The sequence below is a fragment of the Rhamphochromis longiceps genome, linkage group LG11, assembly GCF_057381845.1.
Source record: "Rhamphochromis longiceps isolate RC_006_pf linkage group LG11, R_longiceps_female_GT1.1, whole genome shotgun sequence".
Lineage (NCBI taxonomy): Eukaryota > Metazoa > Chordata > Actinopteri > Cichliformes > Cichlidae > Rhamphochromis > Rhamphochromis longiceps.
The window spans coordinates 12,954,222-12,979,298 of NC_140567.1; the positions used below are offsets into that span (position 1 = coordinate 12,954,222).

A 25,077-nucleotide genomic window follows, 5' to 3' on the forward strand; every position below is an offset into this window, starting at 1 on the left:
TGTGTCAGACACTGGGAAAGACTGGGACCAGTGGCTACCCTTCCTGCTGTTTGTGTACAGAGAAGTTCCCCAGGCTTCCACTGGTTTCTCACCATTCGAGCTACTCTATGGTTGGGATGTGCAGGGCCCGTTGGATCTCCTCCAGAAGGGTTGGGAGTCTCCTGCTTCTGCTGCAAATGAAAAAGGAGTGGTGCAATTTGTGCTGGAAATGAGAGATCGGTTGGGGAGATACCATGAAGAGGCCGAGGTCAACCTGCGAGACGCTCAAGCCAAGAAGACCTGGTATGACCAACAGGCCCGGCAACGTGAGTTTCAACCTGGTCAAAAGGTGTTGTTACTTCTCCCCTCAGCCAACAGTAAACTGCTGGCGAAATGGCAAGGGCCATACACAGTTCTTCGCAGAATGGGGCCAGTGACCTATGAGATTCATCATCCTGAAAAGAGAAAACAGAAGCAGACTTACCATGTGAATCTCCTGAAAGAATGGGAAGAGCGTCCCCACCAGGCCCCTGCGAAAGCTCTGATGGCAAGAGAAGTGCCAAGAGAAGGGAAGACCGAACCCGAGCAGGGAGCCGATCCGATGTTTCCGGTGTTGACTCATCTCCCCCTACAGCAGGCGGCGGAGCTACTCCAAATCCTTCGGGAGACTCCCTCTTTGTGTTCAGTTAACCCCGGCAGGACCACCCTTGTCGAACATGTGATACGCCTAAAGGAGGGACATCCCATCCGCCAACGGCCATACCGGATTCCACAACACTTGGTGGAGAAACTGCGACAGGAGGTGGAGAAGATGCTGGAGCTTGGGGTGATAGAGCCGTCCTGCTCAGAGTGGTGTAGCCCGGTGGTCATCATCTTCAAGAAGGATGGCTCCCTACGCATCTGCATTGATTTCCGGAAGCTAAATTCTATTTCAGAGTTTGATGCCTACCCCATGCCTCGAATCGAGGACTTGCTGGAGAAGATCGGAGCGGCCAGGTACATCACCACCTTGGATCTGTGTAAAGGGTACTGGCAAGTGCCACTGGAGGAGTCTTCTCGACCGTACACCGCCTTCAGGACCCCTGCCGGCCTGTTCCAGTTCACAGTGATGCCATTTGGCCTACATGGGGCACCGGCCACCTTTCAAAGGCTGATGGACAAATTACTACAGGGGTGTGACCCCTATAGTGCTGCCTACCTGGATGATGTAGTGATCTTCAGCAACACCTGGGAGGAGCATCTGCAGCACTTGTCCGAAGTCCTGGGAAGAATCCATAAGGCAGGATTGACCCTCAACCCCTCTAAATGTGAGTGGGCACGGCAGGAGACCCGCTACCTTGGCTACCAAGTGGGCAGAGGTGAGGTGCGCCCGCAGATGGATAAAGTGGACGCTATCCAGAGCTGCCCTCGGCCTCGCACAAAAAAGGAAGTCCGGTCTTTCCTGGGGCTGGTTGGCTGGTACCGAAGATTTGTGCCCCAGTTTGCAACTATTGCGGCCCCTCTTACTGCATTGACCAGCAAAGACCAACGGAATCCTGTCATATGGACAGCGGAATGTGAACAAGCCTTCAACGGGCTGAAAACCTGCCTGTGTACGACTCCAGTTCTCAGGAGCCCCGACTTCAGGAAGAAGTTTCTGGTCCAGGTGGATGCCTCCAAAAGTGGCCTGGGAGCAGTGCTGGCCCAAGGGGACCCGGGAGAGGAGCATCCGGTCCTATACCTGAGCCGCAAGCTGCTGCCACGGGAAACCAACTACTCAACGGTGGAGAAGGAGGCTTTGGCCATTAAGTGGGCACTGGAGAAACTCAGGTATTATTTACTTGGAAGAGAGTTTGAGCTGGAAACTGATCATCGAGCGCTCACCTGGATCCATTCCATGAAGGACCATAACAGCCGACTGACACGCTGGTACCTTTCACTGCAGCCTTTCAGATTCATCATCCGTCACAGACCAGGCAAGCTCAATGTAGTGGCAGATTATCTCTCCAGGTTGCCGCACAACGCCAACCTCCGGGTGGAAGGGGATGATGTGACGGAGTCACCCCGTCCCGAGCCGCCGACAGCTGATCTGGGCGCATACACGCACCACCACCATTAGTTTTTACAATTACCGGGGCTGCGCGGCTTTTCGGCGACCGGGCAGATAAACAAAAAGGGGTGAGAGGTATAGTTTGAGCAGCGCAGAAGGTGGCCAACGTATTTTCCCACTTACCTTCCATAAAGCCGGTCGCGGAGACTCGCTATGATCGCCGAATTATACGGGGGTTATGCAAGCCGATGGTATGGGGTTCCGGGGTTTAAATAGTGGGTTCGCGCGCGCTTGAAGAGTCACGTGAACTGCATTATTCTTTTGGTTTGTTTGGTGTTATTGTGAAACACTGTAGGCTGCCGGGAAGTGGCCATAAATGTCTGTATATACATATATGTATTGTAGGACTACAGCAGGAAATAAGCTGAGGGGGAAAGACGGTTTGATAATAATAAAGAGATGACTATTACGCCTAGTGGGAGGGGCTATGGGGTATAAGAGAAGGCGGTCAGGGCCCACCTGTTGCTTTTGCTTTTGCTTCCTTTCCAGTGAGCTGTTACAGAGAGGGTAACATGCAGACTGTGTTTTGTATATAGATATTTGTTTGTGCTGACTTAAGTCAGTTCTATTTCTTTGTAAATAACTTTTTGTGCACCTGGGAGGCCGGCAAAATAAATAAATTATCCACACTGAATGCTTTCCGACTACGCCTGTATTTGTTCGGAGGAAGTTTAGGAAAAGGAGCCCGCGACACGAAGTTTCGAAATATTTTGTTGAAATTTCGACTTATTAACTCGAAATTTGGAGAAACATAACTCAAACTTTTCTCGAGTTAGCTCTGCCAATCATTAAGCTACGTGAATGAGGTCACTTTCTTGTTACCCGGAAGCATATGGCGCAGAGTAACGCGCACTCAAAACCGCATCGCAACAAATTGGCGCTTTCGTGTGCACGTTTGCTGATAGCGACGTCATGTGATTCAGCTAATAACACAAGGATTTCATCATGTTTAAAGCCACGCTGAAAATACTCAGCAATCTGTGGATTCATGACTGGATATAATACTGGTAGCTTAGCTGTAGCATTTGTAGCTCAGGGCTTCAGCTTCCGGGTAACAAGGAAATGACGTCATTCACGTAGATTACTGATTGGCAGCGCTAACTCGAAATTTCAAGTTATGGATCCTTTTTTTTTTTTTTTTTTTTTTTTTTTTTTGTGGCGGAAACGGGCTTCCATACTTTACATGTTAATCTCTTTGCGTTTGGATGTGTTGGATCAAAAACATTTTTTGTCTTATTGTTTGGGAGAGCATGGAAGACTTTTTTTCCCCTCTTGAAGAACTGGATGTGACACATTCACAGACCCTTGATTTATTTTCATGTTGTTGACTGAAGCACATTCGACTCAAAGTGCTGTATTTGTTTTGAAGGATGCAGATTTTAAATATTGTGAATCATCTGTATGCTAGCCATGTCAAACATTTGGGAAAGTCTCCTGGCTCACATCTGCCCCGTGTTTTGCTCGTCTGAGGCATGTTTATTGCTTGCATGTGATGACACTGTACTGTACAGTGCACATGTTTTCAAGAGGGTTTGCGGCTCGATTTAAGGAAAATAGTGAGATGTGGACTGGAAGCGTGTGTGTGTGCGTGTGTGTTTGTTTGTGAGCATGTGTACCTGCACACATGGCTGAATGTTGGCATGTGTGTTTGTTATGTGCTGACAAAGATTTAGGGACTCTTCTGTCTGTTCCTGGAAGCTGGAGTCTCTCTATTAACAAGGTTAATGATCTTCATATGGAACCAGCCAACACTGGTTACAGTAACATAGCAGTTTACAGTAATATGGGGGTGGACTATTTCTCATAAATACTCTGGCTGCAGCTCCTGCCTGTTCTGGTACGAGATCACAGACTAGTTCCAGCTGAGTCGTTCTGAGCCCTCCCTCAAAAAACAAAAGTTGTGTGGAAACGTTCTGAGCTTGAAATCCTAGATGTGCCATAAATCCAGGTACCTTGTGAGGCAGCTGGATTCTCATGAGATCTGCAAGATTACGTCTTGCCCAGTGTGTAGCATATGTGCTTGTGAGTGAACCACAGTTGAGTTCCCTGGCATCCACGGCGGTGGTTTTGTTTTGTTTTTCTTTTTTGTCTTTTTTCTTTTTTTCTTTTTTTGGTGTGACGACAGTCAAAAAGGAAACAAGCTGGACTGGTGTATACTGCGCTCTAGCATCAGCTATAGCAGAGTTTCTCTGTTTTTGTAATAGACAAACAAAAAAGTTTCTTTCCCTTAACTGGTTTTGAAAGAAGTTGAATTTATCGTCTGTTTTCACTGATACATTTTATCTAATTAGTTTTAAATTATAAAAAAAATGTTTTGTTTTATTTTATTTTTTTTTTGGTCTGGCTTTTTCAAAACTGTTCCAGACACTGCTTGCCAAGCTCATCAGGTATCAAACACACCTTGGTAAATCATCGGTCATGCGGTTAAAAAGATTAATGTCTCACGAGGACTTTGAGTTTCAGATTAAATTGCTAACTGTGCAAACATTTTGTCTGTATGTTAGTAAAGCAGGCGTATTGGGTAAATATTCGAAACCACTTTATTATAGTGGGTGACTCACTCTGCATGTGAATGTTTTTGATGTTTTTTGTTTTAAAATACACATATTAAATTAAATATTCTATGCAGAGTGTAAAGTGCGGTCTTGGGGAATGTGGAGAGGAACTGGAGTTGTTACAAACCAACAGTTTCCACTAACATTGAAGCAGAGCTGCGGTGATCTGATGTGTTGTTTGTGCCGAGCATTGTAACAAGCAATGATTTAATAAAGCAGCAAAAGATGAAAGCCTGACTGATTATTAGACTTTTTTGTATTTTATTTTAATTTTATTTTTTATTATTAGACTTTTAAGGCATAGACCAATATTTGGTGGTGTGTGGTTTTTTGGGGTTTTTTTGGTTTTTTTTCTCCTCTCCAATATTCAGATACATCTGGCAGCATTTAGTTTTTCCCAACACAGCTGGACATAAACTGGGCTGGGGTTGTCTTTGTAGGAGAGGAAATTGTTGAATGCCTCAGGTGGACAAACTCTATTTCCACACCCATAACATGGTTGAAGGGTCGTCTTTACTTTTAATCTTTTAAATTGTAATTTACCGACTGTAATTGCTGCTGTGATTCATTAGCAAATGGCTAATTACCAGCTGATGATATTGGCCCTATGATAAATCAGTCTGGCTCCTATTACTGTTGTTCTGTATATGACAACTCCAAGCTAACGTTTTGTTTACATCTTTCACGCGCTGTGTAAACATTTAATTTCATCATGAAGTGTTTGTCTTGTGAGACTGGTTTGATTTTAATTATGAGAGATCTGTTTGCCAGTCATAATTGAAGGTTAGCATGACGTGCTGAATCTCTGCTATACATATACTGAGACTGTAATAAACCTTGAACATACCCATAAAGATAAACAGCCCCCCCCCACAAAAAAAAGACCAACAGGACCTTTTGCAGGTTTTTTACGGATCACCAAACTTTTACAAAGAAGAGCAACTATGGAAAATTTAACTCCTTTTGTGTGTTTACGGTGTACACACTTTTGTAAACATGCAAACGCGCTATGCATCAGTCCATGCATACGGGTATATTTGTTTTTTAGATACATGTGTGGCTGCATTCACAAACGCCTCTTACTCTTTGTGAGTTCTGTAAACTATTTACAGCACTGGCGCTGTCTATCCATTGTTGATAGCAATGGAAAGTATGTCTCATTGGAAATTTGATTCAGCACCTTTCCACTAAAAACTCTCCCATGGAGCAATCTCATCTCACACCAGTGCCTAATAAGGAGGTCCAGTTTCGGAGACGATGGCACCGCTTTCTTGTGGTATAGTGGTTCAGATCCATAAAGAAGAAAGTGAGTTGTTTAGGTTTGACATGTAGGATGGTGAGCATGTAAATTATTGCACCTACTTTCTACTTTATCATTTAAACCATATGTGCCCTGTTGTGTGCCTTTTTTCTTCTTTCTGCCCTTTCTTCTGTCTTTGACATTGTCTCTGTGTACTCATCTGCATGTCCTCCAAATACTAAATTAAAGCAGCCAGTCTGCTGTGGAGAAGTTTCTGTTTAGTTTACAGAATTTTCCGACCTCCAGGCGTTTTCTGACAGACTCATACTTCTGTCTTTCTGGTCCTCCTTACTTCAGCCCTTGGCCTCCGTGCATGAGGATGTAGTGCAGGGCTGTCAGGAATCATTGGCCACGCAGTTTGACACAGCCATATGATTCGCAATTACCCACCCAGCCCCCAAAAGCCACCCCATCCCAACCCATTCCCGTTTTCCTCCACTTAATTCTCAGCTCTCCTTTCACAGGCTTTTTTTTTTTTTTTAACTGTACACTGTGAAATACATGGGCTAGTGTTTTCTTTTGTTTTGTGTTTTTATTTTATTTTTAATGAACAGAGATCAAATACAGTGTTCGTGTAAAGCTTTAGTCAGTGATGGTGCATGAGAATCATTAAAATAGGTTATTTCAAGAGCTTCTGGATGATCAACAAAGCTGAACTATCTAGTTTTTTTTTTTTTGTTTTTTTTTTTTTTTTGTAAGATCACTGACACTTAACTACTGTGGCATGTTTAAAAGCGTGCATAGGTACTGTACATTGTATTACTGCCAACATGCTTTTTATTTTAGGCAGTTCTCCGGCTACATACATGTACCCATTGTGAACCATGTAGGACAGCATGTATGCTTGTGTTATGGGAAATCCTCTAAGAAACAACAGTAGTGTAGTCATTGCTTGGTGGATGCTGTGCTTCCATAGTTGTCCCATTCATTCTGGAGTAAAAAGCAGTGATATGGTCACTGGATAGCCAGATTTTGTTGGCTTCAGCATACCCTGTATGTCCTGTAGCCCTTTACTCCACATTATGGCAGGCTTCTCTTGTCTGTTTCACTATCATCCCAATGGGGGGGGGTGTTAAACTGCATCTGTCCTTTTCTCTCTGTCATCATCTCTTGTTAGGTCTTTACTCCAAGCTTTTAGTCATCCAAAGATCCACTTGGTCTTAGCTTGGCCCTAGTACTTCCAAGTGTGTCCTGTGACAGTTAAGTTCTATAGATGAATACTCATTTGCACATGATGATATGACAAACCCAAAATAGCTCATAGTGCCAGACAAGCTGGGGAAGATTGGTTGACACTAATAATGTGCAAATGGGCTGTTGGTTTTCAGTGTCATCATCATGTCCAGTTGAGCAAGTCGGATTAAATAAAATTGTAATTGCTGTGTTTTTTAGGCAGATTTAAGAAAACTGACAGTCTAAAATTTCATCAGTGTTCTAGCATGAACGAACACTGGCTATTCTTCAGATATAATATGTTCAGTGTTATAAAAGTATTGCATCTGATTATGTGTTTTCTGAAAGATAACAGAGCCTTGCATGTAAAATCACCATCTCTATGCAAATATTGCATCTGGAAATACAGGCCACTGACTAACACTGGCCTCACAGCCCATTGCTAGTTTCAGTCATTATGCAAATGTGCTTTTTAAAAGTTTTACAGTCAGTTGAGACGGCACAAGTCCCTTGGAACGAGTGAGGAAATGTTTCTCCCACTGAAAACGCTACGTCCAGATGAATAGAGACAACTTTTTTTTTTTTTTTTTGGGACCTTGCTACATGCTTTTATTTGCCTTTTGCCTTTTTCCTTTAGAGATGCCTTCATGGCATAGTTTCAGAAAAGTTTTGCAAACATTCCTCAAATATATTACTCCACATTGGCATCATGACATCACAAAGTTCTTGCAGATGTGTTATCTAAACATCTGCGATGTGACTCTCCCATTCCACCACATCCCAGAGGTGCTGGGATCTGGTGACTGTGGAGGGATAAAGTCATTGCCATATGCAAGAAATCCTTTTGAGATGATCTGACAAATTGCATTATCCTGCTGGAAGCAGGATTCGGCAACTGGAACGGGTGTTGTCAGCAACAGTACTCGGGTAAACAATGCTCAGTTGATAAGTCCATGAAAACATCCCCCACACTGTTACCCTTTCCTGTTATTTATGCCAAATTTGGACCCAACTTCCTGTATCTCAAGGCTGATCAGGACAGGCAAAGCTTCTTCACTCTTCTGTTGTCTAAATTTGGTGATCATTGAATTTTAGCCTCAGTTTTCTGTTCTTAGCTGATGACCTGAAGTGGACTTTGGTTATAACTAGTAGTTATTTTAGTTGCTGTTGCCACCGGTTGAGGCATCCTGGCCTCCTTCTTTCCTCTGACCACCTGCTTGTTCCAGAGAACTGCCATTGGATATTTTCCCTCTGACCATTTTTTGTAAACGCTAGAAACGGTTGTGTGGGAAATCCCAGCAGATCAGCAGTTTCTAAAATACTCAGACAGCCCATCTGGCACTAAAAACAAGTTACTAAAATCACATCAATTCTGATGCTCAGTTTGTGCATGTCAAGTCATCTTAAAAGTTCAAAATTCACACATTTTATTTAATTTTTTGATTGTTTGTTTTCAAAATAGTGATTAAAGAAGCTTCAAAATAATGGAGACTATAATAATATGTAATAGTTTTACAAGGTGTACTGTTTATTCCACGTATAAATGGATTGTCATTTTAATAAAACTCAGAATTCTTAGACGTCCGTTCTGTTGGTTGGAGGAGGAAAATAAACATAACAGTATTTAACCAGAAACAGCTGATGTATAAATAAAGGACATCAATCCATCCCACCTCTCAGCACTCAAACAAGGCATTCCCTGGCTGTTGCTTTCATGAATGTTGAAAATCCTCCAGGTCAAAGGGCAGATTTTTCCATTGTAAACTCAGAATGGAATGCTGCTGATGCCCAAACTGTTGGCCTTAATGTGTGGGAACATCTGTGGCTGCGCGCAGCTGTGCGTGTGTGTGCGCGCATGTATGCAAAAGTAGAGGTCTGTTGGCGAGGAGGGTCGTTTTTGTGTATTTGCACGTTTCTAACGCACGTACGGCTGTCTTTACGATAGGGGATCTGTAGGTTTGTGAGTGCTCGACAGTACGTTTATGTGCGCGCATTCCCGTGTTCTGCAAGCCACACTGTGCAGAGATCAAAGGTGACGCAGCGCCAGAAATCTGCTGGCTCACTCTTCCAGCTGCCAGCCTTGCTTTTAAGTGGATCTTAAAGTAAAACATGGAAAACACACACATACAGACACTTGTTGTATTCTGCAATCACTGGCGAGTTACATTTATACATTTGTGGTGTACGTGTGTGTGATTTGTACTGTTTATGTCTTTATGATTATTTGTAACTCAGACTGGATGTTTTATTGTGCGTGTGTATAGACATGTGTGTTTGATGCATGTCTGCCTGTTGGCCTCATTATTCCTAACATTATATCTAGCCCTGAGCTCAAAGTGATGCTTTTTGTGGCAGGAGTAAAAATAAAATGCAAGGAGCAGTAACCCTTTGTGAGAACTCGTATGCTGACTTTCTTATTATTATATCTGTGAAATGTAATGATTAACCCAAGTAATCAAAGAGTTTTGCAGTTTATTTTTTTTAATTTTCTGCTTTGCTGATGTAATCGACTGCATTAAAACATATCCCAATAGCTCTCATATTAACCTCCTGTATGGGCGTGGCAAAGTAAATGTAATGTTCAATGGTAGGATTATCTTTTAAAGAAGGAACCTGAAAAGGCAGAAGTACCAAACAGACACTTGGGTACACTTCTGAAAATGTAGAGCAACCCAATGAGACATTTGTCCTGCAAATTCTGTGTGTATACACAATGAATTAAGTGAGTGGATTTGCAGTATTCAGTGCTGCAAAATACAAATTGTTTGGCACCCGCTGAACAAATACAACCTGGAGGGGAGCCAGCCAGGTTGCGGTCGAGTCTGGAACATCTCGTGTGTCAGCACCGCATTTATCCCGAGCCACTAAATGGAAACATGTCTCGGCCTGCTAGTGCCACACATGGATGAACGGGCACAAATGTACACACACAGCCTGTTTAATACACTGGCATGATTAGTTGGAGTACAAACAATAATTGGGACTCGGAACAGAGCAGCTCATCTTATTTCACAGCTGTATTAATATCAAGGTAAATGCTTAGAAAATAAAATGACCCACCATAATAAAGACCTCCTGAGATGAACTTGGTTTGTGGAAAAATGCAAATGCTTTACAAGTCTTGATCCAGCCCTCGTTTATTAATATTATGCTTCCAGCTAGACTCATGTGATCATTACTTCTCAAAGTCATTCAAAGTTTTTCTTTGGACACTGGTGTTTTCTGTCCAATCATTATGGCTGCCCATTTTCACTTAACACTGCTGACCTATGAATCATTAAAGCATAAAAAATTAACTCGTAATTAATCCCCAATTCTAGAGATGAACCAGTGTTGTCTGCATACACACAACTTGGGGAAAGAACCACATTTAAATTGTATCTTTAGGCACATTATTACTAGCAGCCTGTCACACATTTGTTTCATTTCTTTAGTTGAATCTATGGGAGAAAAAACATCCAGTTTGACAGGGATCAAGTTGTTGCTCTTTTGCACAAACAAGGTGATTTCCAAACTGAAAACCTGACAAATCTTTGTATTGTTTGAATTGTATAATACAATTTGAGGAAACTGGACAAGTCAAAAACGACAGAAGCGGCAGGCCTAAAAAAACAAACCCCAAACCATCTACAGCAGGTGGACAGCTTCTTAAAGTAATTTCTTTCAGAACTACGAAAAAATCCAACAAAGACCTGATATTTGTTGAAGCATTGTTGTTATAAATACTTAAAATAATCCCATATCAGCCATGGTGCTGCAGTATGATTAAAAGCACATAAAGTAGAGCAATAAAGATTAAACTGGAGGTTTGAGATAAAGTGTTTTAAGTACTTTTATTTTGAAGTTCAAGAGAAAGCGAGCAAGAACATGTTCGTTCTTGAGTAAGAATGAAGCTAGACTATCGCTAAACCGGAAGAGACCTCCAAGTAAATACTGATCCCTTTTCATCCCAGCATCCCTACTGTTTCATCAAAGACTTATGTTTTAGTGACGGATTTAGGAGGCATTTACTTTTTGGTGAGATTTGGTCCTTCCTTGGGGTTTTGGAAGAAAGCTCCGAGCGTTGCATATAATTTAGTTGTTTTTACTACCTCTCAGTATTAATTTTAACTGAATAATTTGTCTTTTAATGGGAGCATGGTGAGACCACCCAGGCACTGGAGGATGATACACCTTTAAGGGTCCATCTTTCACTCCTTGTCCCCAAAGCAGTGTAAGATTAGAAGCCACATTTCTCCCAGCTAAAAGGGCGGGATCATATTACTCCCACAACTAATGGGAATCCCTGATACTGTTTGCTTTCTGCTCTGTTTCTCAGTCTATACGTGATGGTCTGTGTCAAATATGTGTGAGAATACTTTCATTCATCAGATTATGATAACAGCTTAACGTGTAGTGCATGAAGCTTAACTAAGTATTTTTACATCATCAGGCCTTTTCTAGCACAAGGTTTTCAGGGAATGTTTTTCTTTCTTTTCTTTCTTCTTCTTGCACACATATTTCAAGGTGTATGTATACACATGTCCGTTTGTTTATATCCGTGCGTCGCACATAGACAGCTGTGTGTTGCTGCCTGTAGGCATTTTATCTGGCTGAAGCTGAACAGAGCTGTTGGACTCATGTAGGTCATGAAGACTGCATTTCCCTCTCTCCTAGCCTTCCCCCGTTCGTTCGTTCGCTCGCTCTCTCCCTCTCTGTCTCTGACTGGGGAAAGTAGGACAGATCAGATTTCAGAAACTGCTGCTGTGGAAAGGCAAAAAAAGGAGAGAAGCGACAGGAGTATGAGGGAGGAAGAAATTAAAAGCTGCTAAGAGGGATAATTTAAGTATTGTTAAAGGGTTTTTTTCAGTTATTTATTACATGAATTTGTTGCTAAGTTATGCTTTTAGTGTAAAAAATGAAACCATTTATCTCCCTAGATTGCAACAGACTGTTTGGATGTTTACAGACGGTGGTTAGCACTGTTGCCTCACAGCAAGGAGATCTTGAGTTCAATTCCACCATCAGGCCGGGGTCTTTCTGTGTGGAGTTTGCATGTTCTCCCATGTTTGTGTGGGTTCTCCCCGGGTACTCCGGCTTCCTCCCTCTGTCCAAAGACATGCACTTAGTGGGGTTAGGTTAACTGGAAACACTAAATTGCCCATAGGTGTGAATGCGGGAGTGAATGTGAGTGAATGGTTGTCTTTGTCTCTGTGTTGGCCCTGTGACAGACTGGCAGCCTGTCCAGGGTGTGCCCTACCTGTCGCCCTATGACAGCTAGGATAGGCTCCAGCGCTCCCTGTGACCCTGAAAAAGATAAGCGGAAGCGAATGGATGATTGAATGCCACTAGAACTGCTTTCCAAATCGAGGAGACGGCTCTTAAGTAAAACATAAATGGCATGGAAAAGCCAGTTATGTTCTTTTGTTTGTTTGTTTTTTTTACCTATAAGCATCCCTTGGAAGCTTTAACTTGGAAAAATGTAGACGATAGGGAAAATGACAAAAAGAAGGGAAACGCTGAAATCAACCAGCCTTCAGACCAACTTTTTTTCCCCATTGCTTAAAGACTCTGATCCAAGAAACTTAAGAGACGAGTGCTCGACTCAAAAAGCTGGCAATGGGATTTGTGTCAGCAATGAGAGAGAGAGAGAGAATGTGACAGACAGACACTGTGATCTTGATGTCTCCAGAGAAAACTCCCATTATTGAGGACAGTTTGTACAGAACGGAGGCACATGCTGTGATTCCTCTGAATGGGAAATCGTTGTTTGTACTTGCCTGTTATGCTATTAGTCTCTTTGTTTTTTCTTCAATCAATCATGCTACAGAGACCTGTAGCTTCCTCTCCCTTCTGTAGCGTAAAAATGTAGTTAGATTTTATAAAATTGTATGAAATGCAAATGAGAGGAATACACTCACATCAGCTGGTCGTTTCAACTTTCTTCAGGGTCACAGTTCAACACTGTCACTGCTTGCCATACAACAAGTGGACCATTCTTGGTTTAGTGCCAAAATCATACTAATGATGTCATCCTTTGTTCATCCAATTCCACCACCCCCTCATCTTGCCCTCCTGCTGTAATTGGACAGTGTGTCCAAATCAGCAGTGGTCTGAAAGCACATTTGCTCCCCAGGGTTTGATGGCAATCAGCCCTGGTGCACAATTAAGCATTTACTGCCACTTCTAATCCTGTTGGTAAAATATTTGACTCCATGCGGGGTGTTTCTCAGCAGGTAGTCACAGTAAATAGGGGGACTCCGTTCTTGCATCGTGGTAACCCAGTCTAGATGGCCTTCACTAAAGCGTGTTGCCATAAACTGTGCATGTTCAACCAATTTTTAATAGTGTGCCACTAAAATTCAAATGAACATTAGTAAATTGCATGGATTTTTACATTTTGGGTAAGCATAGTTTCCTCTAGTTTTCTTATCAACTTTTTTGGCATTAAAAATACACAAAATAACTGACTACGCTGTAGCTGTATTTCGGCAGTGGCTTTCTTTTGTAGCACGTACTGAATGAACAGTTCTGTCTTAAGTTTACGAGAGACAGAAGTAATGTAACGGCTAGCTTCGAACAAGACCCACGCTTTAAGAAAAAAAAAGAAAAAAGATTACACATACCAAATAAACACACTTTTAATACATGTTAAATTCAGTCACGTTAATTACTTCTGTTACCGTGACCACATTTTATTGCCACTCCTGTAAACTCGTATTATTGTGTTTCTGTGGTTTAAAAATAATGCATTTAAAAACCGGGGCTGTGAGTTTTCCATTTAAAAGAAACAATTTGCTTTTAGAAAAGCAAGACTATAACAATGGGGTTTGTGACAAATAGTCAAATTACAGTAATTGTAATTTTACTTGACACATTTATCAAGTTCATTTAACTTGGCTGCTTTTATAACCCACTAAACTTGAATATGACTTTGACCTAACTAATAAAGTGCAGATGGGGTCTGAGGTGCTTTTAAAATGGCAACTAACACTTTAGTTGAAGTCAAAATATAACGTACCTTCCCTCTACCTTCATATTCCTAATATTAATTTCCTGTGGCTGTTAAATACTGTTTCTTATCCAAATGTCTGACCTAAATTTTTGCTACATGGCCTGCTTTGCTAATTAAATTTGACTCAGTTCGGTTCTGGAATCCTCCAAGCTTTAACTTTGGGTCTAAATGGGTGTTAAGACTCCATTGTTTACAGACAGAGCAGGCTCTGTGGGCTAACTAACTGCCCAATATAGAGTGTATAGTCTTCTTCCTGGCTGCACAGTGGCAGAGATGGCAGCTTGCCACCATACTTAAATGTGTACAGTTACTGTGCACTGTTTCCTTCTTTGCTTCTCTCTATACATCAGTCCTCTTCATCATCTTTTTTCCTCTGTCTGTCTCTTGTCCAGTAAACCTTTTTTTTATTCTTGCCTTCTGGACTTTGCCCTATCCTGGCTCTGCTAAGCCCAGATAGGCCCTTTTATATCTTGGGTCTTAATTTGATGCTGTAATTGGATGGTGAGGGACCACTCACTATCCTTTCTTAGTGAGTCAGCAGAGTATTCTTGGCTAATGCCTCCCACTTATGCTGACTACAGGCATTGACCAGGGATGGCCAATTGTCCCAGGCTCATTCAGGTTTTTGTGCCTCCATCTCATCATCCAGACGTCAGTTTCCAGGAGCGCCCTGGACCACACACAGCCCTGCATTACAGTCAGAGGGGCTTTATAAGGCGTACTTGTTAATGGGAATATGGAACTAGGGTGGGTCGTGTGAGCCAAATCAGCCTATCAATGGCTACAGTTCTTCTCTGGCAACATGAAGGGCTTTTGTAAAACAGAGATGGCAGTTATACAGACGGGTGGCAATTAAAAGAAAAACCTGAACCCTTGACCCTTTGCTGGTAGTTTTTGTCCACTTGTGTGCTTAGAGGGAAAGGCCACTGAAAATCACTTTGAAGTTGACTTGACCTTTAAGAAAGCCTTTTATCAGTCTTCAGAGCTCAACCTGTAGAAACACATGTGGGATATTAGACCTACATCAAAGAAAATAACAGTCGGCACCATCATCAACATGACACAGCAAGGCATATTGAAGCTATTCTGGTGACCTAAAGCCTTACTAAGGCAATACATTCAAATGTTTGCATCAGCATTGTTGCGTCTTCACCAGGTTGTGGGGGGATATCCACACTAACTTGCACCAGGTGTTAGGGCTGCACGATTTTGCATAAAATGAGAATCACGATTTTTTTGGCTTAGAATTGAGATCACGATTCTCTCACGATTTTCTTTTCCAGTATAAATATTTATTGCACTTATTAACTGCACATCAACTTCGTAACAGTTGAGACTGAACATAAAAACAATAAATAAACATAAAACAACAAATGTCTCACGTTTTGTTGTTGCCGCAAAATGTTGTACTGCTTGAAATTCCGTCTCCACCGTTGCTCGGCGCTGCGTGTATAGAGCAGGTAGTGCAACAATAGAAAAATAGTTGCGGGACGGCACTGTGTAGCGTTTGTCTAGGGTGTTGATCATTTTCCTAAATCCCTCGTTTTGCACAGTGTTGATGGGAGCCATATCTTTGGTCAGGTGATAAGTGATAGCCTCCGTAATTTCTTTGTGCCTGTGGGAGTTCGACGTGTATAGGGAAGCGCTGTATAAGGATCCCGTTATTGATGTTTGGGTGGTTGACCGGGACGGATTTTCTCCTGTCACTTTCTCGTCATCCCTGACGTGCTCTCCGTTGTTTTTTTTTTCCCTGCTAATTTTAGCATCACACGGCACAGCTTCTGTACCACGTGGTATAAGGCTCCGCCCTTGTCATTTGTTGAGCAGGAAGAGTGAGCGCTTGTTTTCTTGCAGATTACGTCCCGGATCAAAATGCCGGGACGTCGTCATCGTCTTTTTTTTTTTTTTTTTTTTTTTTTTTTTTTTTAATCGTTGTCATTTGGAAATGAGATCGCACATAAGTATGAATCGAGATCGCGATTTTTCTAACGATTAATCGTGCAGCCCTACCAGGTGTACAAATTCCCACTGACAAAGTGGTTTTGCATGGTTTCAAATCCATTGGATGTTGAATTTAAGTGCAGGAGTTTTTAATAGTCAGTGTTCGCTTGCAACACCTGCAACATCCACAAATGATAATACATGGACCCCTTCCAAAATTACGAAGATAAAACTATTTAAAATATGCATAGTTAAAAATGCCATAGTTAGGTAGCTCATGTAATCCAGAAGGTTGAGATCATATTGGTAATGACAAAGAATAATTGAGACATTTTATTTCTAATTCATCACTTATCTTTGATTACAGTGAATTAAATATGGATGTTGTTAGCGTCGTCCCCACTTTCCCTCCTACTGTTTTATGAACACTGACTCCTCTCCTATGGCACAGCTGTCATCCAGCCTGCCATCTTTTTTACCTTCTAACAAAACTTCCTGTATGTGTTGGATCTTAATGTGTGCAGGCTTGTGTGCCAAATGGCTAATAGTCTTTAGTAACTCCTGTCTGATGTAATAGCTTGTAATGTGTACGTAATACCAGTGGAACTATTTATAGAGCTGCAGCCAATTCTCAGAGATTGATGTGAGTGTGCGTGTTGGCTGCAGGGCATGCACACACATGCTTGTGTACATATTTCAGCTTTGCTTTGACCCAACTGTATTTCTCCAATTTGTGTCTAGCTGTATCTTTGGAGAATTCTGCATGTATGTTTGTGCAGATACTGTAATATACAAAAAAAATGGGTCAGTGTATATGAAGATGCATATATGAACACATCTGGTTCCGGTCTGTCTGGATTGTGTATATGTGTGTTGCTAGAAGCTTTCAGTCTCTCTTTGGGGGATTGCATCACGGGGCAGCTATCAGACCTGAGTCATCACAGAGGTTGAGAGGCCCTCTGAAAGCTTTCCTTCCTCTTTTCTACTATATGCACAAATTTCTTTTGGTCATACAGTTGTATGTTGTTTTTATGAACACTAAGGTATGACAGAAAAGGAAAATTTACTTTCAAACCAAGCCACACACTCTCGTAGCTCATTGGTGTATTCCTGACTGTTTTAACAGTGAAACATGTCCATGTGTTGGTTCTTTAGTAACATAAAAACAGATGCTTTTCCAACAATAAGTCATGCTGTTCTTGCAGATGCTGGTTATTATTTTCAGTAGTTAATCCCAGTTTTAGCTTCATCATGTGTCTAGAAAGCAACACAGGCTCAAATATAGACATGCATTCACTTGACAAGGTCAAAGTCTATTAATGCCGTTAGTGATCATGATTGATTGATTACAACTGGAAGTTTCTCTATGCCAGGTAAGGGTTTGTTGGACAGCACTCAATGGACTGACCAATACTCGGAACAATGGGAACGCCCAAAAACCTTAAAGTTTGAGTGAAACTTAGAGCTGCCCACATCATAAAGACAAATGCTTTTTGGTGAAGTTTTCTGGTCAGACTAGACAAAGACTGAGCCATATGGCGACAATGACAAAAGGTATGTTTGGAGGAGTAAATGTGAGGCTTTCAAACCTAAAAACACTGTACTGACTGTTAAGCGTGGTGGAAGCATCATGTTCTGGGCCTGTTTTGACACTAATGGAATTGCAAAAAGTAGATGGAATCATAATTATTCAACTTTACATCAGCAGGTAGATGGTCGAAACCTTGACACCACTGGTTTTTCCAACAAGACAACAATCTCAACACTCAACATTAGGCTTCTTGAGTAGTTTTCTCAAAAGCTGATTTCAACCCTGTTGCAAAATTTGTGGACTGTACTTAAAAGCCAGGAAACCAACCAATTTAAATTAACTCAATTCTGCCAAGAAGAGTGTCCAAATATCAAGCCAGAATTATGCTATGAGTTTGTTGATGGTTACTAAACTTACTAAGCGATTTTAACATAATATTAGTGGAGGTCTATGGTATGTACAACTTTGACCCTGTGTGGATTAGAGAAAATGCCATCAGTCTAGTAACTGGTGATTTCTGGTTGATTTGCATAGGTGTGTGTGTGTGTGTGTGTGTGTGTGTGTGTGTGTGTGTGTGTGTGTGTGTGTGTGTGTGTGTGTGTGTGTGTACCAGAGTACCACCAGCCATGCATGGTTTCAAAAAATATTTGTTTACTTGGCAGTTTTGTTCAGTTTTAGAGTGATCTTAATAAAACAGGTGCACAGTCATAGAATGTAAATTGGCAAAGATGGTGATACAATGCTTTTAAATGGTTAGTGCAAAGGAGTTCTAATTTACCAAAAGAAGAGCACTTTTGTTGACCCTCACAGCCCTATTGTGCAAGGTTTAAAAAAACAAAAACAAAAAACCAACAACAAAACAAACTTGCTACTAAACAGTTTGATTAAATCACATGTATGATGCGTGCAGCCTTCCTGGGACTTTCCTTGCTTGCCAACAAACTGTGACGTATGCATGGGAGTGTGTCCTGGTCTCAGTGAGGGTGAATGCAGTGACAGTGAGGGGGGTGTGTGGGAACAGCTGTGCAGGCTAGAGACGGTTAACAATAGAGAGCTTTCATACTACACATTCTGCTGCAGCGTGTCACCAGACAGTCTTTCTTTCTCACTTCCCTCTGCTTCCCACTCGTTTTCCTTCACATCTCACATCCGTCTGTCTCTTTCTCCCTATCCCACACACACTCCCACATACTTGCCACTGCCCATGTTCAATCATACACTTCTCCCTTGCTCGCTCACTCTCCCCCTGTCTCCCCTCTCTCCCAGCCTTACTCTTTCCCGCTCTCTCCCCAAAGTTTCCCGCTACCACTTTAACCACTATTTCCTCCTTTCTTCCGAGGAACTGTGCTCATTTTGTCATCACACCTCACCCACACATGTATAAGCACACGCATCCTGCTTTTCCCAGAAGAAGTAAGGGGGGGGGGGAAGGGGAAGTTACTTCAAGGATAAGGTAAAACTCCTCTTGCCTTTCCCAGACGGGGTGTGTCAAAGCTTTTGTCTGTCTGATGCTATATTAAATATCAGAGTTGAAAGGAGCGGTGTGATGTGTGTGTGTGCATGTGTGCAGAAGTCTCTAGCTTTTTTGTTCTTTAGAGAGAAAGAATGTTGGCACAAAGCGAGCCACTACGGGAGAAGTAGGAGGTTGGAGTGCTGAAGTGCCAGCCCAGGTCTGTTTCATTTCATTTGCACTGTAATGAGTCTTGTTACTGCTGTAAGCTGGGAGTTAAAAGTTAAGCCACATAAAGGGAGGAATGCAGGTAAGAAGGGAGGGAAGGTGAACACAAAAGAAGGAAAAACGGACAAGCCTCCGAACGTTCACCTAAAAACTTGCGAACATTTTGGAACGAGAGGAGCAATAAAGAGAAACTTTTTTGGGGGGGGGTTGTTGTCTTTGTCCTCTTCACTGTGCCACACTCTTTCCAAACGTGCCCCCTCTTGCATCGAGCTCTGAAAAGAAACTTAAGCACAGATCGTCAAGAGGTCTGAAAAAGTTGGCTGTGTTTGTGCATGACTGTGCGTATGTGTGTCTACTTGAGTGCCTCGGAGGGAGCGTGTGTGTGTTGTGTGCGTGCCTAGGTCTGTGTGGGAATGATTACATCAGCCTGCTGCAGCTTTATGATTGGTTAGTGAGCGTGTGGTTTGATTCAGTGTGCCTCAGAGCCCATGGCTGAGGCTGTAACCCTTTGTGAGGGAGAGAGAGAGACAGAGCATAGTTGTCAGACTCAACCGGCACTGGAAGCACTCTACTGTACCATCCGATTGCCGACTGCTTCAGTGTCTTCGTCCTGTGCGCTGTATACATACCGGCATTAGGTCACACAGACAGTTTGTTCTTTTCCTTTCCTTTCCTTTTTTCTTTTTTGGAGACTGCAGTCTACAGATAGACTTGAGGACTAGCCTCATGACAGGTAGCACAACTGTCAGCTGTTGGCATTCAAATTGGTACCTTTCTTTCTGGAGGACACAGGGCGACAGAACAGCGAGGTTTTCTGTCTTATTGACTATATTGGAGTGAGTGCGCTTATGTGAGTGTTTGTGGGAGCCGATTCATTCCGAAAATGCCTTCGTGTTCCCCGGACTGCTGCCTATTGCGGGCCGTGGAGGTAAGACCCCTCTTCCTGTGTCTCATTTCTCTTTTCGCCTCACTCTCCTCTTTTTACAATTTAAGACATTTTCTCTTTGAAGTACTTTCACGTTAAACCTGAGGCAGGAAATGTAATGTGTAAATACTGTTAAGGCCGAAGACATTTTTCTTTTTCTTTTTTTTCCCTTTTCCAAGATGTGAGCAGAGCAAAAGGATCCAAATACGTCAGCACCCTTGAAAAGGGGTATATGCTCCATTGCGTTTCATCTTAAACATCTTTGATGGGCAGAGTGCCTTAGGCCTGGCTTGTGCAAACTGTGATGCTATAAGCTGGGTATTTGCTCAGGAAGAGAACAGAATTTCTTTGTCATGATATTATGTGGGAGGCATGCATACATGTGAAAGCTTAGCCTACACAGGAATCCAGCCTACTAAGGGCTGCATTTGTCTGTAGGTTAAGTAGGTTGCTCTAGTTTCTCTGGGGGCCATTAGAAATGTATCAAGTAAATGTTAACACATGTTGTCCTGTTTATTAAAAAAATGGCTCTGGGAACTTGGACTGTCAAAATCCCCTGGATTATGTGGTGGAATAAAATGCTTATCCACAGTATAGATGTAGTGCTACTAATGCTAATATTAGATGCCTGGATAGTGATGGTAGGCTCTCACACAGATGGGATATTAGAGGAAGGTTTTAGCTGTTCAGCACCTCATGCATTATTGCTGTACAGCAATATATAGAAAGATCAGTGGAGTAGATGTGTTTACATTTTATGCAGAGGTGTAACAGCGCTCCAAATTTGTTTGTCCTTTTTGTTTCGTACAAAATAAAAACAAATTCCACCTCAACCATCTCCAAATATTACAACCTTCCCCAAACGAGCATGCTTTTAATAGAAATATGGGTTTTATTGATATTATTTATTTTTGAGCTGGCTAGAGTACTATTACCAACGTTCATGATGCTACTGTGTGAAATGCGTTATTAAAGAAAGTAAACAATTTAACAACAGTCAGTTCGAGTTAAGACAGTTTTGTTTGAGGTTAAGCTGGAAAGCACAGTGTTCGTATTCCTCATCTTTTATATACTGTAACTTAAAACTGTGCTTACTTCTCTTTGAGCTGTGTTCAGTACATACCCATTTGGACCGGCTTTGTGTTCACAAGAGCGGACACTTGTTATGCAAAGGAGTGTATTTGCTTTTGTATTACATCGACAAGTTGCTATAAGAAAATCTCATCTGTTATTTCTAACGCCACAATTACCGTATAGTTTTGAATGTCTGTTCTTTTCTATTGTGCCGTAATTACAAGGCTGCGTATGCTATAGTGCATAAGGTGCTATATGAGAAACCGTATTGCAGTGTTTGAGGAAAATTGCTGGCTTCACCCACCTATTAGACTCTAGTGTTCAAAAAAAGGATTTGTGTAAAAGTCACGATGGGTTTACTGTAAAAGTTTCTTCTCACTTTTTTTTAGTATTTCGTTTGTCAGACTACCTTCATGTGATTTCTGTTCACTCAAACTGAAACCTTGGATTTCTTGTCACAGATTGTGAAGATCTTCAGTGAAGACGGCATGGGTAAAGTTGTGGAGATCCCAGCCAACATGACAGCCAGGGACCTGTGCCAGCTCCTGGTTTATAAAAGCCATTGTGTGGATGACAACAGTTGGGCACTTGTTGAACACCACCCACTGCTAGGGCTAGGTAAGGAACAGAGCTGTAGAAGCCTGAAAACATTCTCAGTCTCATACACAGACACACATACCCGTGAGCACACATGAACAGGCACATTTTCCCACACAGAAACCCATGGGCTCATGGGTGGGCTCAGACTTGCAATTCAATCACTGAGTTACAGGTGCATTGATATTTATGCATGCATGCATGCATGCCCGTATACTTGGCTGGACAGTTGAGGCGCTGATTCTTACCCAGGCGTGTATTCAAGCATGAGTGCATGCTAGAAAGCATATGCATGCATGAAGCCAAAAATTCCATTGATCTTATCCAGTATCACGCAGTGGCTGTGTGGAAAGTTGCAGTAGCCGATAGGAGGGTTATTTTAGTACTGACAGGTTAATTATTTTCACATTCAATAGAGAAGAGACAAAAGATTATTTGGGGAAGAAATATCTAAAAGAAAGCTCAAAACCGAGCAGTTAAATGAGAGCAAAAGACAGTCTAATCTCCATGTGTGCACGATTACATTAAAATCAATATCTTGAGGTTCTTTTAGTATGCTTTTGATTGTTGTTTAATTTTTGAGAAAGTAGTTCCAGTGCAGAGTAATTATATTGGACGTCCTGATATTTTTAACTCTGGCAGACTGATTTAAGATCAAATAAAAACAATACAAAACAATCATAATGGGAATGGACAAAGAATCCAGGACACTTCCACCTGTCATTATGAGCCCTGATCTATTTGTTGGGAAATATTTTGACCTAAAATGTGATTACAGTTGATACGGTTTGAGAGGTTGGTGGTTATGTGTTAGCAGATGGAGTTGTTTAAAGCTTTTGTTACTAGACCTGCTATTGTAACTGATGGAGAGGTGAAGCCAATGAGTGCACCAGATGCTGACCTGATGGGGATGATTTTGCTGCTCATTAGTAGGGACATGTGTAGTGTGTTATACTATATGTTCTTCTTGTATTTAGAGGTAAACACTGCTGAAGTTATTCAAAAAGGTGGAAAGAAGGTAACGCAGTGCGGCCGACTTGGCTTAACATTTACCCCGATTTGCTAAAAAGTATAAGAATGTGACATTTAGTTTCGAATACTACCAAACTACTAATGTAGCATTATAAAGACACAGCTCTATTTTAACTTGGTGCTGCATTAAGAAGGCCGCAGAGGTTTACATTTATGTCCGGGTGATTTTTGTGCTAGACTCAGCAGTATAAGAGGGGCTTTGGAAGGTTGTGGCCAGCTGACTGTTTAAGAAAAAAGGAAAGAAACCCCCGAGGAGGGGGCAATTATAAAGCACTTATGAGAGACAAGTTGAGCCTGTGCTCTCTGCTCATGTCTGCACAGTTGAACAGATGTGGGAGAGAAGGGGGTGTAATTTTATATAGAGCTGCATGTCTGGAAGTGAAGTGCACAGTAGACAGAAACACGGTTTAACACACAAAAAAAAGACATTTAATTTATGAACCAGTAACTTGTGTCAGTATATTTGTGTAGTTTTATTTATTTTATTTTTTTGTGCTAGCTGTTAATGTTGTCAGGTGAGGAAACTTGGAATAATACGATCTGTTCTCTGCAAGTAAAAGTCCCAAAGCTCTAACCTTACATTTCACCATCTATCATGATCTGCTTACATTTCTCATCACTCCTGCCAGCACCTTGCTGCCAAATACAGTTAAGTTGGCTTATTGTGAGTGACATCATTTTTGGCTGGGAGCCCTTTATTCTGTTCTGGCACACCTGTACTGCAACGCTGTTCTTTTCAGGTCTGGAATTGCTACTTATCATCTCCAGTGTTTAGACGTTTCAGTAAGTGAGACGTCAGCGTGCCGTTTGTTAATGTTATACTTGCTTCACTCCATTTGTATGTGTGTTCTTAAAAAAAAATCAAAGTAAGCTCAGTGTATGCATCACAACACATTTGCTGACACATTTCCATATATGTGGCTCTCGTCAGTATTTTTGAGTAGCTAACAGATGTGCTTAATTGCTTGTCACAGGCCATAATTACATTTGTTTACTTTATTCTCCCTCAAGTATTGATTTTGGGTTGTTGTTGTTTTTTTTTTTTTAATAGCCTTGTGGCCATAAAAGACAAAATTGCATTTGTGATAAATGCAGTTAAGTATTTGATGGAACGTTTTAATATCCAAAACTCGGTTCGGTAGCTGTTTGCTGATATTTAATTGCGTGAGAGGTGCCGGCCACTGTAATATGTGCATTAAATATTTCTTTCATATAGTGAAATTGAATTGTAGCAGTATGTGAGACTCCTGCCTCCATTTGCGTGCGCACCCCCGCTTTATGTCGGGTCAGCACACACGGCATGTGATCCCGAATGTGTGCACATGCAGTTGGACGGTAGACGAGAATAGATGTTTCCGGGAGTCTAGAACAATACAGTGCCTATTCCTGCTGCCCACTCTTGCTGTGCTGCTGAATGGCCCTTTGAGATAAGTAACACTGACCTCTGCTAGTGGGTTTGCAAAGGTTAACAACTATCAGGCGGGGAGGTGGGGCTGCCAGGGTGAGTCACGGTCACGAACATGAGTGACTCATCAGACAGGCAACAGGATTAAACGGAAAGAGAAAGATGAGTCGTGACAGAGTGGAGATTGTGGCCGCGGGGGTAAAGAGGAGGGGGCTCATGGAATGAGATAATAATGTGAGATGAGAGCAATTTTTCAGTAAACTCGAGTATTCCTTTTTTTACATGAAAGAGTTGTCTGATCTGGTGTCTAATGGTCCTCAAAAAGTTTGGTAAGTTCCACTATTTAATTAGATGCACTTGAAAAGGCAGGATGTCTTTAATTTAAGACATGACAGGACTCGGAGGCTGTAACCGTGTGACTCATGTTCCGGTCCAATGTGTCACAATCAGAAACTCTAAATCAGCAGGACCTCTGACTCCACATTCCTTCAAGGACACTTTTAGTTGATTCGCAGATTTAACCATTTATTTAGTAGCACTGAGAGGCACTGGGCACGAACCAATAAAGCACATCTGTAGTTTAGTGATTTATATGGATATATACTACATAGGGAATATATAAACATACATATGCCAGGAATCACTACAGTTTGATGCTGTGAGAAATCCTATTGTGATTCCATTCTAATCTGAGATTCTATTTGGTGCTTAATTGAACTGTCAGATGTACAAATACTTACATTTGTGGGATTAGCATAAAGTATTTGTATATCCCATATAGATGTTGGCACTCAGTGCCCTAAG

At 41.8% G+C, this 25,077-nt stretch overlaps 1 protein-coding gene across 3 annotated transcripts in view; it reads left to right on the plus strand.

The window, feature by feature from the left end:
• grb10b (growth factor receptor-bound protein 10b) overlaps positions 1-25,077 on the plus strand; it is an 80,351-nt gene that overhangs the window by 44,682 nt on the left and 10,592 nt on the right. For all 3 annotated transcript variants that reach the window (XM_085422357.1, XM_085422356.1, XM_085422355.1), the window contains exon 6: positions 21,701-21,857. In XM_085422357.1, coding sequence (XP_085278483.1) covers positions 21,701-21,857 — 157 coding nt within the window. The remainder of the gene's footprint in view (positions 1-21,700; positions 21,858-25,077) is intronic.